This window comes from Pseudophryne corroboree, chromosome 2 (assembly GCF_028390025.1).
Source record: "Pseudophryne corroboree isolate aPseCor3 chromosome 2, aPseCor3.hap2, whole genome shotgun sequence".
NCBI classification, from domain to species: domain Eukaryota; kingdom Metazoa; phylum Chordata; class Amphibia; order Anura; family Myobatrachidae; genus Pseudophryne; species Pseudophryne corroboree.
In genome coordinates, this window is record NC_086445.1 from 858,734,431 (window position 1) to 858,748,370 (window position 13,940).

Here is a 13,940-nt window from a genome sequence, read left to right on the forward strand (position 1 = left end):
CCCGACCGCCGGCCACCCGTAGTGAACCCGTACAGTGTGTGCACAGCCTAGGACTTAATCCCACAGTGTGAAAAGAACAGGCAGATCAGGTCCGGAGCTGACATCACACCTCTTCCCAGAAAACGATTGGGCACATCTGCGTTTTCCCTGACACTCCCAGACACTCCCATTGCGGTGCATATGCATGCACAGTCAATCGATAATAGGCTGCTGTGCGATAAAACGCACAGCAGCGATCAGGTCTGAATCTGGCCTATAGATTATAAACTCCACTGGGGCATAGACTGATGTGAATGGTTAAATATTCTCTGTAAAGCGCTGTGGAATATGTGTGCACTACTGTATATTAATAACTGGTAATAAATAAATACACTTCTGCTATGCACGTTTTCAATTATGGGAACAGTTTGATATTTGCTGGACAATTACATTTGTGCAAGAAAAAAAGCAGCACAAGCTCGCATCTCTTGCCTTATGGTTTATACTGACTGTATATAAGCTTATATTTTCATTAAACTTCTCCTTCATATGTAAATAAGCTTGTGCGTTTGTCCTGTGTTATTTCTCAGCATAGCTTTTCACAGTTTGTTGTAGCAACCAATGTCTTATGACTATACAAAACTGGGGAAGACATGGCAGCAGGTTCAGCAAGTCTCCCGTGGCTTGAAAAAACAAGGCAGCAGATTCAAAATCTACAGGTAAATGAAGATTCATAACAATGTAAACTGCAATTGTACAACTGCTCTGGATAATAGCAGAGACATCATAATGATATGCTGCAAAATGGTATCTGTACCTGCAGTTTTTCTACAGGGTGCCCCCAAGATTGAAAAGTACATTGTGAACCCTGTTTTATCAATAATAATAATTATAATAATTTGATAAGAATAGATAGACATTTTGATAAATAGATTGATAGAAAGATAGATCATAAATATTTAGAGAAAAAGATACATGATAGGTAATGATTATTATTATTATTATTATTATTAATTAATAGTTATTTATTTAGTGCACACATGTAAAGGGCCGTATTGATGGCCCGATATGGGGAGAGATGTGTGCTGAGCGAACCGCTCAGCACACATATCTCCCCCCGCTCAGCACACATCTCTCCCACCGCGATGTGTGCTGAGCGTGCAGGGGGAGACGGACGGCGGCTCATTTCACCCAGCGGGTGAAATGAGCGACCTGCTAGATTGAGCCTGCATGCAGGCCAATCTAGCACCAGCGATAGCGATGCGCGAGGCTGCACATCGCTATCGCTGTGGGGGTACACACGGAGAGATCATGCTTAAAATCTAAGCAATCTAGTCAGATTGCTTAGTTTTTAAGCAGCGATCGCTCCGTGAGTGCCCCCCTTAACACAACACTTTTCAAAGAATATTTATTCATTGACATCAGTCCCTGCCCTAGTGTACGTTACAATATATACTCTGTCACATGGACACACACTAGAGTTAATATTTTATCAGAAGCTAGTCAACCTAAAAGTATGTTTATGGATTGTGGGGGTTATTCAGACCTGATCACTCGCTAGCTGTTTTTTGCAGTCCTGCGTTCACATAGTCTCCGCCCACCGGGGAGTGTGTTTTAGCTGTGCAAGTGTGCAATCGCATGTGCAGCCGAGCGGTACAAAAAGATTTTGTGCAGTTTCTGAGTAGCCCAGGACTTACTCAGCCACTGCGATCACTTCAACCTGTCCGGAACAGGAATTCACGTCAGAAACCCGCCCTGCAAACGCTTGGGAATGCCTGAGATTTTCCAACCACTCCCAGAAAACGGTCAGTTGACACCCACAAGCGCCTTCTTCCTGTCAATCTCCTTGCAATCGCCCGTGCGAATGGATTCTTCGCACAAACCCATCGCAGAGCAACGAACCGCTTTGTAACTGTGCGACGCGCCTGCGCATTGCGGTGCAAACGCAGATCTGACCTGATCGCAGCGCTGCAAAAAAATGTTAGCGAGCGATCAGGTCTGAATTACCCCCTGTGGGCGGAAACTGGAGGACCAAGAACAAACCCACACTAACACTGGGAAAACATGCAAACGCCGCACAGGTAGGGCCCTGATTGGAATCGAACCCATGAGCTCAGCACTGTGAGGAAGCAATGATAATCACTGTGCCATGCTAATAAGGGTAATACGGCAATTGACTGGTTGTTGCAAAATACAGATACGATGAAACATTTATTATGTTTACATGGTATTAATGTTATTTATCAGAGTGTAAGTACAGTAAATGTTTGCACTCTTATACTTCACTTTCTTGTGCTCACTGGACAATTCGTATATTATATGCTGTGTCCAGTCCAAGCTATTCCTATAGTGTTGGCATGGCCTTACTACGCATTGCTGTGTATACTGCTTATTTACCAAAAAAAATAAAAACATTGTTGCACACAATGGGCATTGTACAATAAGTGGTTTGAAAGAGAGGGTTCTACTGTCTATCACCTTGTGGTCCTCATTCTTTTCGTTACTTAGGGTCCATTTGTCATTAAATATTTGCGGCTTATTCCCTAAAAATTACAAATATTTAGTATCACCTTATTGTATGACAGAGGGACCGCAGCAGATATCTCCAATATTTGACGCAGTACCTCCATTCCTGACTGCAGCCGTAGCCCTCATAGGTTTCTATGGGGGATGCAATGCTGTCAGATTGACCAAGCTTGGCCCCTCGCAGGTAACGCTTATGGGCTACAGATCATATAATTAGCAAGCAGATGGTTCCTCCACAACCCTCCCCAGCAGTGGCCGCCGCGCATGTGTGGTCAGCAGAACTGCACGTGCACGAGTCCAGCTTTCACTCTGAGCACTTTGCAGGGACACGGTTGCTCACTAATACATTTGCCCGGTATAATCGCATACTGCAATGCGATTCTGGGCACTGATATTGCGCCCAGATCACACTGAGTGTGTGATTAATGATAAATAGACCCCTTAGAGACCTATTGATTAATGTGGAAGTGTCCTTTATACTGTACGTGTGGAAACAGTAGTTAATGTACCCAGGGAAGGCCTGGGGCTGTTCAAGGGCCCTGGCATATTAGCAGGTGTGTATGTGACTGAAATGGGGCATGGTCACATATTTCTGTATGTTGGGCAGTTGTGCTGCTCGGCCAGCCCATCTAACTGTGTGGCCGGACCGGCCCATCAGCCCTTCTGGCATTTGCCAGAAGTGCCAGATGGGCAGTCCGGCCCCTAACATAAACATGTACCATTGCTGATATTTTATAGATATCTACTGAGTACAGCACTTCCCTGGTGTTCTAACTTCTACATAAAATAATATATAGTCATAATATAAGTTTTATTCAAGCTCAGAAAATTTACATTGTTTTATAGCATGTCTAAGGTGTGTACACACGGTGAGATGTTTTCTTTCAATTTTGACTATATAGTCAAAATCACAAGAAAAGTTAGTGCACTTCGCAAGGTGAAAGTCACCTTGCGATCCCGATGCGCGGTCCTGCGAGGTCGGTATCGCAAGCCGAGATAGACTGTGTAGGCAAGTCAGTTTTGACTATCTAGTTTAAAAGTAAATTCAAAATTGACAGCCAAAATCGCACAGAGCCAGTATCGCAAGCACAGTCATCTATGCTTGTGATACCGACCACAGTCAGTCCCTATCGCATAGTGAGAATCGGGGTTAGCCGAATCTCACCGTGTGTACACACCTTTAGAGTACTAACTCCATAGTCTGATCCCCACCTTCTTCCTATTTTACGGAGATCTAGATTGTGAAGAGGGATCCATACAGATCCCTCCACCTCCTCCATCCCTCGCAGTGTGCATGTGTGACACAAAGTCCAATATGCACAATAACAGTTCCAGGAAGAACCCAGCAGTGTAAACTTTATTTCGCTGATAATTAGTGGGTCTTCTGGGGATTGTGGGATCGCTGTTTTTTAGAGCAGCAGTCTTGGGACTGGAGCAATACTAAATCGCTATAGGTCGATTTGGATCTGCTCATGCATATGTTTTTGAACAATATTTATTGGCTTACTAGGATTCCAGGCAGCTGTGATTCCATAAACACACCAGTGCAGGATTGTATAATCACATTTGATAGTATTTATGTGATTGTGTATGGGTGGCACAGTGGTTAACATTACCACCTCACAGTACTGGGGTCATTGCCAGAGTTTGTATGTGTTACCTTTGTTTGTGTGGGTTTCCTCTGTGCGTTTTTGTTTCTTTCCACAATCCAAAAACATACTGCAGCTTAACTGGCGCTGTACTAGCAAAAATTTACCTTAATGTGTTTTTGTTTGTGTGTTAAAGATTTTAGATGATACACTCTAATGGCAAGCTCTAAGGACTGTTGAGAATGATTAAACATTCTCTCTTAAGCACTGTATAATGGGGGTAATTCCAAGTTGATCGCAGCAGGAATTTTTTTTGCAGTTGGGCAAAACCATGTGCACTGCAGGGGAGGCAGATATAACATGTGCAGAAAGAGTTAGATTTGGGTGGGTTATTTTATTTCTGTGCAGGGTAAATACTGGCTGCTTTATTTTTACACTGCAAATTAGATTGCAGATTGAACACACCACACCCAAATCTATCTCTCTCTACACATGTTATATCTGCCTCCCCTGCAGTGCACATGGTTTTGCCCAACTGCTAACAAAATTCCTGCTGCGATCAACTTGGAATTACCCCCAATATACAGACAAAATATAAAATAAAAGAATAATTAATAATGATGTTTACTGGAGCATACTTTCCCATGGAAAAAGTGACTATCTCAGTTTCTTTGCATGCCTTCTCTTAAAGAATAATTTCACTCAAAATTGAACATTCACATTTGAGTGAATTATCAGAACACCAGTACTTTTCATTTTTAGAAGATTTTTATTAAATCTACCCATAGGCTTGGCTCTACATAAAAATAGGCCCATCATCATTGCAATACGGTGATGTCCATCCACCCAACTGGCCACACAAGTATTAAAATTGCACTACTGTTGGTGGGGCGTGGCCTGGAGGCTGATCTGAAAAGCAGCACACGCTGAGAGCTCCTCGGAGATCAAGGAGTTTAGCCCTCAAAACCCTCTCTCTGCTTGGGAAAACCCTTCCAAACTTGCTCCCCTTGATAGAGGGGACACTCGTCGGTGGTGGGGTAGCGCTGCGGAATCGGGGAGCCGGTTTACCGGCTCCTGCGGGTTGCGGCCTACCCTCCATTCAGAAGCCGGGGCCTAAATTTTGAATCCTCCGGCGGCGGGCCGTACGGAGCCTCGTACCTGTCCCTGAAGTGCTCTCAAGTGCCCTGGCGTGGACCCCCTGGGAGCTGACATACGCTTCCCCATACTGACGAGGCGGGGGAGGCTGCGGAGGAACGAGGAGCTGGCCAAAGAGCGGACGCCGGGGATCCGATGCCTCGAGGGCGGCGGCCATTTTAGATTTCGGACCCGGAGACGGAGCCGCGGACTCGGGTCCTGCCGGCCTCCGCTACACTAGAGGTGAGCTGCTCCACCAACACTCTCCCCCCCCATCATCACCTGCGCTTGACGCCTGGACACTCCGTGCTGAACGCCGGAGGGGGTCGCAGAGCCGCAGCACCACAGCACCTACATCAGCCTCTCTCTGGGGGTGAACCTCTGTCCCAGGCCTGCAGTTACTCAGCCGCCACCGGAGACATCACCATCGACGCTAGGCACGGAGGCTCCTGTGACCCTCAGCCCTCCCTTCGCCTGGTGTGCTAGGTGGCCCTTGACCTGCGGATCTCACATGGTCACTGGGGAGCCCCATTCGACTGCCCTCACGGTGGCTGGCGTCTTCCTTCTCCCCTCCCTGCCATAAGGTACGACTGGGCTGAGGAGAGTGCCATCTTCTCGCCCCATAGGGGTCCTATATATGCTCTAACACCCCCCTAGTATTAAATTTTCATATAACCTGCTGAGGCTATTTGGCATTCCCCTTCTGTGCTGGACTTCTCTGTACTACAAGTTTACAAGCCAGAGGGCGCCATCTTCTGGCCTCTCCCTACTATTGCGCCTGCTTTGCACCCCAGTCTCCTATGTCACTATCCAGCAGAGAAATGTGCTGCTGAAAGCCTGGGGGCGCGACCCCGGGGGTCTTGTTCTTGTGAAATCTCAACGTCTACTTCGTGATGGATCACTAACTACCTATATTACTACTCAGCTATGCCCGATGACCTCTTTTAGCTCCGGGACTGTCATACACCATGCCTAAGTCCAAGTCCAAGAAAAATACATCTTCTGCGGAAATTTCCACCTTTATTTCTAAGATGAAGTCTAGTTCCACCAAATTACCGGCCGTCCCTGTTCCCGCCCAGGTTTCAGAATCTGAGGAAGACTCATCGTCCCCAGACCCCTCCATGAAAGAATGTATCTCCTCTATTCTGGCGGAGATGAAATCGCTGAAACAAGCTTTTCATTCGGAAATCCAGAATGCCATCTCAGGGCTCAAGGCGGAGATATCCGATCTCGGGGCCCGCACTAACGACGCTGAACAAAAAATTGATGAAGTCATTTCCTTCCAGCAGGAGCTGGAACGCTCAGTCCACGTTATGCAGGAGGATATCTACCTGCTCCAAGACCAGCAGGAAGACGCAGACAATCGCGCACGACGTAATAACCTACGTATTAAATATATTCCGGAGTCGGTGGAACCGGCACAATTGGAAGATTTCCTCCTCAGATTTTTCCAACACCTCCTCCCGGACGTCCCACGTGAGCAGTTCCTCCTGGACAGGGCTCACCGGGCCTTGCGCCAAAAACCCCCGACTTCATCCCCTCCACGTGACGTAGTCATACGATGTCACTACTTCAAAATCAAGGAAAAAATTCTAACAGCGGCCCGGAACAGAGACTTGTGTATGTTTGACTCGCATAGGCTAATGGTGTTTCAGGACTTATCCCCTACCACTCTTAAGAGGCGCTTCGACCTGCGGGAGTTCACCCAAATCCTCAGGGAAAACCAAATCCGTTACAGATGGGGTTACCCCTTTGCCCTCATTGTGCAACTCGATGGGAAGAGACTGTTGGCACGTTCTAAGGAGGAGGCCCATCGGCTCCTTCTGAGACTTAACCTTTCTCCCCCGGAGTCCGATAAACCTGACGCCCCGCTGGAAGCTCCAGTTCTTCAACGCACTCCAGTCTCACCCCTCCCGCAGCGGGCGCCTCGACGTCTGTGGTTGACAGTCCCGGCAAAAACCTCCGTGAGACATGACACTTCATGAACATTTCTTCACAGCTGCACTGTCGGGTTATTATTTGTCATTCTCTACTGTTATGCATATTAGCTTAGAGGTTTACGGGTTCCTCTTTTCCACCGTGTTCATATAACTGAACATATGACAGTCCCGGAGAAAACCTCTACAAGCCATGACCCGCCGTGAAAGTTTCTGCACAGATGTACTGCTGGGTCACTATAGGGGTAAAATGTCACTGTTTTACAAACGAGTTTAGAGTTGTAAGAATCTCTTTCTGAGTTGAGATTGTTTATTTGCTTATTTACTTATATAATTTCAACGGTGGTCCACTGTGGCAGGTTGTTGCAACGACCCCTTCGGTCGCCCCCCCATAAGTTTAGTTGGTGGGCGTCCCGGTGGCCGAGACCGCGCCCCCCACCGAGCCTCCATAGTCAGTTTTGAGCATGAGGGAGTTCTCTTCTCCCTTAAATCCCCCATACGGGTGCTCAAACATACAGACCCGTACGCAGCGTACAATGGGTCGGTGGCTCGGTCAATTCTACTTGTTTATTTTACAGTATCTTAAAGGTCTTTTTGTGACTTTTGTGATTTTTCTTTTTTTTCTTCTTTCTCTTTTTCTTCCCCTTATCTTTCTTCCCCAACTTCCCGCTCTTTCTCTCCCCCTTGTTCCCCTCGTTTCCCAGGGAGACTACTTAAGGTTCAATAAGAACTCTTATGCTATACTTATACTTGTAACATTATGTCTGTTAACGTAATATCCTACAATGTGAAGGGCCTTAACAGTCCTCAAAAGAGGACCAAGTTATTTCTTTTTCTGAAACAGGTGAGGGGAGATCTGGTATTCCTCCAGGAGACGCATTTTAAAGGGATTTCCCACCCTGAACTATGTTCTAGACGCCACCCTGTTGCCATACACGCCTGTGATCGCACTCATAAGAAAAGAGGGGTCGCCATTCTGATTCCCGCCCATTTACATTTGGAATCAGACCGAATCATTAAGGATAAGCGCGGTAGGTTTCTTATTATAGTAGGTAAACTTAATAATGTCCCTATCACCATGGTTAATGTCTACGCTCCCAATATTAACCAGGCCTCGTTCTTTGCTTCCTTAGACTCCAAAATCGCCCAATGTAGGAAAGGTGACCTCTTAATAGCAGGAGACTTTAACACCATACTACATCATAGTCTGGATCGCTCCCATCCCCTCCCACGGTCCCAGTCCCGTATCAGCACCCGCAACTCTAGAGCCCTACAGTCGCTGCTTAAAAATCACCTCCTGTTTGACTCCTGGAGGGTTGTTGATCCCCTAATTAAGGACTATACGTTCTATTCTCCAGTCCACAATCTATATACTAGAATTGATATGATTATGGTCGGAAGGGACCTAACATCCAGAATCCAGAACTGCTGTATTTATCCAATCACGTGGTCTGATCACGCCCCGATTTCTCTGACTCTGACCGGGCTAGCCCGCACTCCTTCCCCCCCTCCTGGTCGCTTAACGACGCCCTCCTCCAACAACCTGAAGTATTACAGCAAACCACTCAGGTATTAACTGACTACTTCAACGAGAACCAAACCCCCGGTATATCCGATACGACCCTGTGGGAGGCACACAAGGCGGTCCTCCGGGGCCACTTCATTCAGACTGCGGCCAGGATCACCAAGCAGCGCTCCCAAAAGATTCTAGAGTTATCTAACCAGCTCCACCAAATGGAGGAAGTGCATAAGTCCTCTCTAGACCCTGCGGATTTTGAGACGGTTCTTAAAATCAGAGGAGAACTTAACTCACTATTGTCTCATAAGACTGAAATGTGCCTTAGACGTCTTAACCAGATTTACTACGAAAAAGGGGATAAGGCGGATAAACTATTAGCCAGAAAGTTGAGGGCTAGGATTTCCTCCAAAAATATCTTATCCATCCGCACCAAACAAGGGGCTTTGACCCATGATCCTGACCGCATTCTGGGTGAATTCGAGGAATTTTACAAATTGCTGTACAACTCGGAATCTACCCCCCCCCTCATCACCGAGACTTGAAAAGGGAATTGATTCCCTCCTAGACAAATGTAACCTACCGTCACTGAATAGCGCGACAGTGTCCCAATTAGGCTCTGAGATTACTACTGAAGAAATAGAGAACGCACTAAAAACTCAGAAACCGGGCAAAGCCCCTGGACCCGATGGGATGTCAATTACTTATTATAAGAAATTTAAGGGATTGCTTCTACCCCACCTTTGCCGGCTCTTCAACGGGTTCCTAAGTGGTAACCCTCTATCACCCCGTACCTTAGAGGCACGAATAGTTTTAATACATAAAATTGGGAAAGATCCCAACTCCTGTGCCAGCTACCGCCCCATTTCCTTATTGAATAACGATATTAAGTTATTCGCCAAAATTATAGCCCTAAGATTAAACCCTGTCCTCCCGCGCCTAATACACGCTGACCAGGTGGGCTTCATCCCAGGCCGACAAGCCAGAGACAATACACGAAGAACTATTAATCTGGTTCATCTTATTAACAAATCTAAAATACCTTCTGTCCTTCTCTCACTAGATGCAGAGAAGGCTTTCGACAAAATACTATGGCCTTTCATGTTTGCCACTCTACGCAGATTTGGTCTGGGAGGAAGCCTACTTCAAGGCATTCAGGCACTTTATTCCAACCCCTCCGCTAGAGTTCGGGTCAACGGCAAAGACTCTCAACTCTTTCACATTAGCAACGGTACACGCCAGGGGTGTCCCTTGTCTCCACTAATTTTTGCTATGACGATCGAACCTCTGGCGTGTATGGTTAGGGCCAACCCCGATATCAAAGGCATACATGTTGGGGAAGAGGAATTTAAACTGTCATTATTCGCAGATGATGTCCTCCTGACTATCTCCTCCCCCAATATATCCATCCCTAATCTGTTTAAAACCCTCTCATTATACTCTCATTACTCTGGATATCGTATTAATTACTCCAAGTCGGAGGCCCTCCCACTACATCTTGATGAGAATGCCAGATCTCTCCTTGCTGACAACTATAACTTCTCTTGGCGCTCCAAGAAAATCAAGTACCTTGGAGTGTACATCACAAACTCCTACGACTCTCTATACTCTGAGAACTTCCCTGCCCTTTTCAAATGTATAGAGTCTGACCTTAGAGCTTGGGACAAACAGATTATAGCCTGGTTTGGACGGATAGTTTCAATTAAAATGAACATCCTCCCGAGGATCTTATATCTGATCCAAACAATCCCCGTGAGCATCCCTGCTGAGGCCCTATGTCGTATTCAGAAATTATTTGTAAAATTTATATGGTCTGGTAAGCCCCCAAGAATTAGGACCTCCACTCTGATACGTGACCCGCTGGCGGGGGGTTGGGGATTGCCGGATATTCGTAAATATTATCATGCAACCCATCTGAGTCAGGCTCTGGCATGGTTCTCCCCTGCCCCCCACCTGCCTTGGATCCGAATCGAGCTTCTGGCGGCCGGGGTCTCCTCTTTGGTTTCCCTCCTTTCACCGACCAAGCCACTGCGATCACTACAAACCTGTATCCCCTCGACAAAACTCACTTGCGCCTTGTGGCTCTCCTGCATTCGACACTATGGCCTATCCATTTTCCCATCTCCTATCACGCCCATATGGGATAACAGGGACTTCCCTCCAGGCTCCACTTTGCAATCTCACTCGTGGCTTCATCTGAATCCACGCCCGGGTATAGTATTTGATTTCATAGAGGGCTCCTCATGGCGTTCTTTACAATCTTTAAGTGACAGATACGATATCCCCCAACCCGTGTTTTACGAATATTTACAGCTCCGCTCCTTTTTAAGTTCCCTTCCCAAATCCCAGGTTATCCGCCAACTCACCCCCTTGGAACGTCTATGTATTTACTCTCCTATGCGGCAGGGTATTATCTCTATACTCTACGGACTATTACGTTCCCTGAAGGCAACAAGCACCCTCCTCCATGAGCAGAGGTGGGAACGGGACCTAGGCCCTCCACCTGATGAAGACGCATGGGAAACCATTAGACAAAAGGTTGCCCAATCATCAATTTCCTCCCTTGTGAAGGAAAACTCTTATAAAGTCTACACTAGATGGTATCGGGTCCCAGCAACACTGCATAAAATTTTTCCCGGGTCCTCACCATTGTGCTGGCGTGGATGTGGCCAGATCGGAGACTTTAAACACATCTGGTGGTCATGTCCCAAAATGCATGCGTTCTGGTCTCAGGTGGAGGCTCTCTTAGGTTCTGTCTTCTGTTCAAGGATAACTCTGGACCCCTGGTCAGCTTTGCTGAGCCTACTTTTACCCAACCTAGACAACCAAGCTAATAGCTTGGTTCTTCAAATCTTACATGCAGCCCGCTGTGTAGTAGCAAAACATTGGAAAAATACCAATACTCCCTCTAGAAGCATGCTAATTGCTAAAATTTGGCATATTTCCACGATGGAGAAAATCACAGCCTCCTTACATGACAGGTCGGACAAATTTAGGAGGATATGGGAACCATGGTTCGCCTATAATACGCCCCACGCTACCGGGATTGGATGAGATACGTCACACTGTGAGGCAGCTCTCTACACCACATAGGTCCCAATTAACTTAAGAGGTGTAATACAGACCCTGGTTGTACAGATGGTATGATTGATAGCTGGGAAATATTACTCTCCTATCACATGTACTCACTTAGTCCGCCTCTCTGACGAACCACCACTCTCCCACCCCCCCCCCCTCCCTCTCCTTTCTCGCCCACACTCTTTTTCACTCTTTTTCTCTCTCCTCTTATCAGAACCTTTCTTATTATTTTCTTTATATGATTGTTTGATGTTTAAACATAAAAAATTGTGATGGTCGAGTCATGCATACATTGGGTATTGTCACAATATGCCTTTGTCTCTGTAATATTCGGTTACTCCCTAGGGGATAACTTGTATGTGATTAAGCATTTACTTGGAGCTATCATCTCCTGTTTGTTCTGTACTTGCATGCTCGACTTTTCTTTAATAAAAATATTAATTAAAAAAAAAAAATTGCACTACTGTTTTCATTAAAAAAAATTCTGCATTTGTTAAAAGTGCCAGGAGCCTACGTGCCAACAACAGCGCTGCTGAGACAAGTTGCGGGCCACGGTACAAGAGAGGTGGTATGGCCAAGCATGACTGAATGATAATAACCCAGCTGGGAAAAACCATTCACTGTGAACATAGTGTGTGTTTCACAAAGTGACATTGTATGCCAAGGGAGCTTTGCTCAGCTGCCATAGCTGGTACAGCTCCTCCCAGGACCCCAGGCAAGTCTGGATAATTAGTACACCCGCACCGCTTAGCACCCCTGACCAACAGCCCTGATCTGTGGCAAAAAGGTACATGCACTACTGGGAAAAAACGTTTTGGCAGTTCTGTCCATGGTTTGGGTGGAACAGAAGTGTGGTCTGATCTGTCCCAAATACGGAAGAAGGATGAGCCGTTACAAAGGATGATAAACTTGCTCTACCAATACAGGTAGTCCTGATTATACATTCTCTAGTTTAATTAAGATGGATGCTCATCACAACACATATGCACATTTTTACTAATATTGTTTGCTTATTTGACATGTTTGTTTTGTAACTGAACAGGAGTGGAGGGAGTTTTCAGACAAATTGTGTGATGCCGTCCAGCAGCAGATGAATGAAAGTAGCATTAAATTCTTCAATGATCTGTCAGAAACAGAGAAGGTTTTTGTCCTGGAAAAAGCAGCCAAAGCGCTACATTCAGGTAACCGCTAAGGGAGTACAGGGCCAGATTAAGCCTTGGGGGTGCCCATGGCACATTAGACAGGAGGGCCCTGGTGGAAGAGGGGGGCTGTGTATAAGATTGTGTATACCTCCCAACATGACCCATTCCAGGAGTGAAAAAATGTTCTTTACATGGACTTCTCTTTTAATATATGATTGTAGTCACCTGTGTTGAACTATTTAATTGATTAGAAAGGTTTTTATACACAGGTGATTGCAATCATAACATGAATTTTGTCCCTCCTGGAATGGTTCATGTTGGGATGTATGGATTGTGTATATTAAATTTAGCCCAATGGTGTATATTAGATTTAAACTAATAGTTTAATAATGCCTGAGTACTGTTTATAGCTCCACCTAATTGAAAGACAATTATTTTATAAAATGTACTTATAGTGGAACAATTACAACTTAACCTTAAAATACACAGAGAAAAATAAAATCTATAATTTATCTTGTCACATGCAAAAATAGCAACAGCCCCTGTACTACTTACACACTGGGACAGGAATGAGGGAAGACGGAAAAGAAAGACTCTATGTTGGGGCACGCTTGCTATGATAATGATATCATAGCAAGCGTGCCCCAACATAGAGTCTTTCTTTTCCGTCTTCCCTCATACCTATTTGCTCTATTGACTCTGGGAGCACCACCAATTATAGAAATTTCTGACACCCATCCTAGGGTTCAAATAAAATATCCACCGATTGTTGGTTTTCAATGGCCTTACAGAATAGAGCCCTCTTACGATACTACATTGTCTAGTGCGGCACCAAACAAACCTCCTTCTGGTATACCGAGTAACACTGGGACAGGACTCAGGAGGACTTTCTGAGTGTGTGTGTGTGTGTGTGTGTGTGTGTGTGTGTGTGTGTGTGTGTGTCTTTCGCTCTCTCTCTAGACCCTTATTAAATTACAAGACGGGACTCAGACACCCAGGTGTGGAGAGAGCTGTAATTGATACAGCTCTCTCCATCCTC

At 45.8% G+C, this 13,940-nt stretch overlaps 1 protein-coding gene across 2 annotated transcripts in view; it reads left to right on the forward strand.

Moving 5' to 3' along the window:
• Window positions 1-594: 594 nt before the first annotated feature.
• Window positions 595-13,940, forward strand: part of LOC135049882 (uncharacterized) — a 220,811-nt gene continuing 207,465 nt past the window's right edge. Inside the window, exons 1-2 of one of the 2 annotated variants that reach the window (XM_063955840.1) lie at window positions 595-698; window positions 12,802-12,940. In XM_063955840.1, the coding sequence (XP_063811910.1) occupies window positions 633-698; window positions 12,802-12,940 (205 nt within the window). In that variant the 5' untranslated portion in view covers window positions 595-632. The remainder of the gene's footprint in view (window positions 699-12,801; window positions 12,941-13,940) is intronic. The other variant, XM_063955839.1, reaches the window with a different exon arrangement.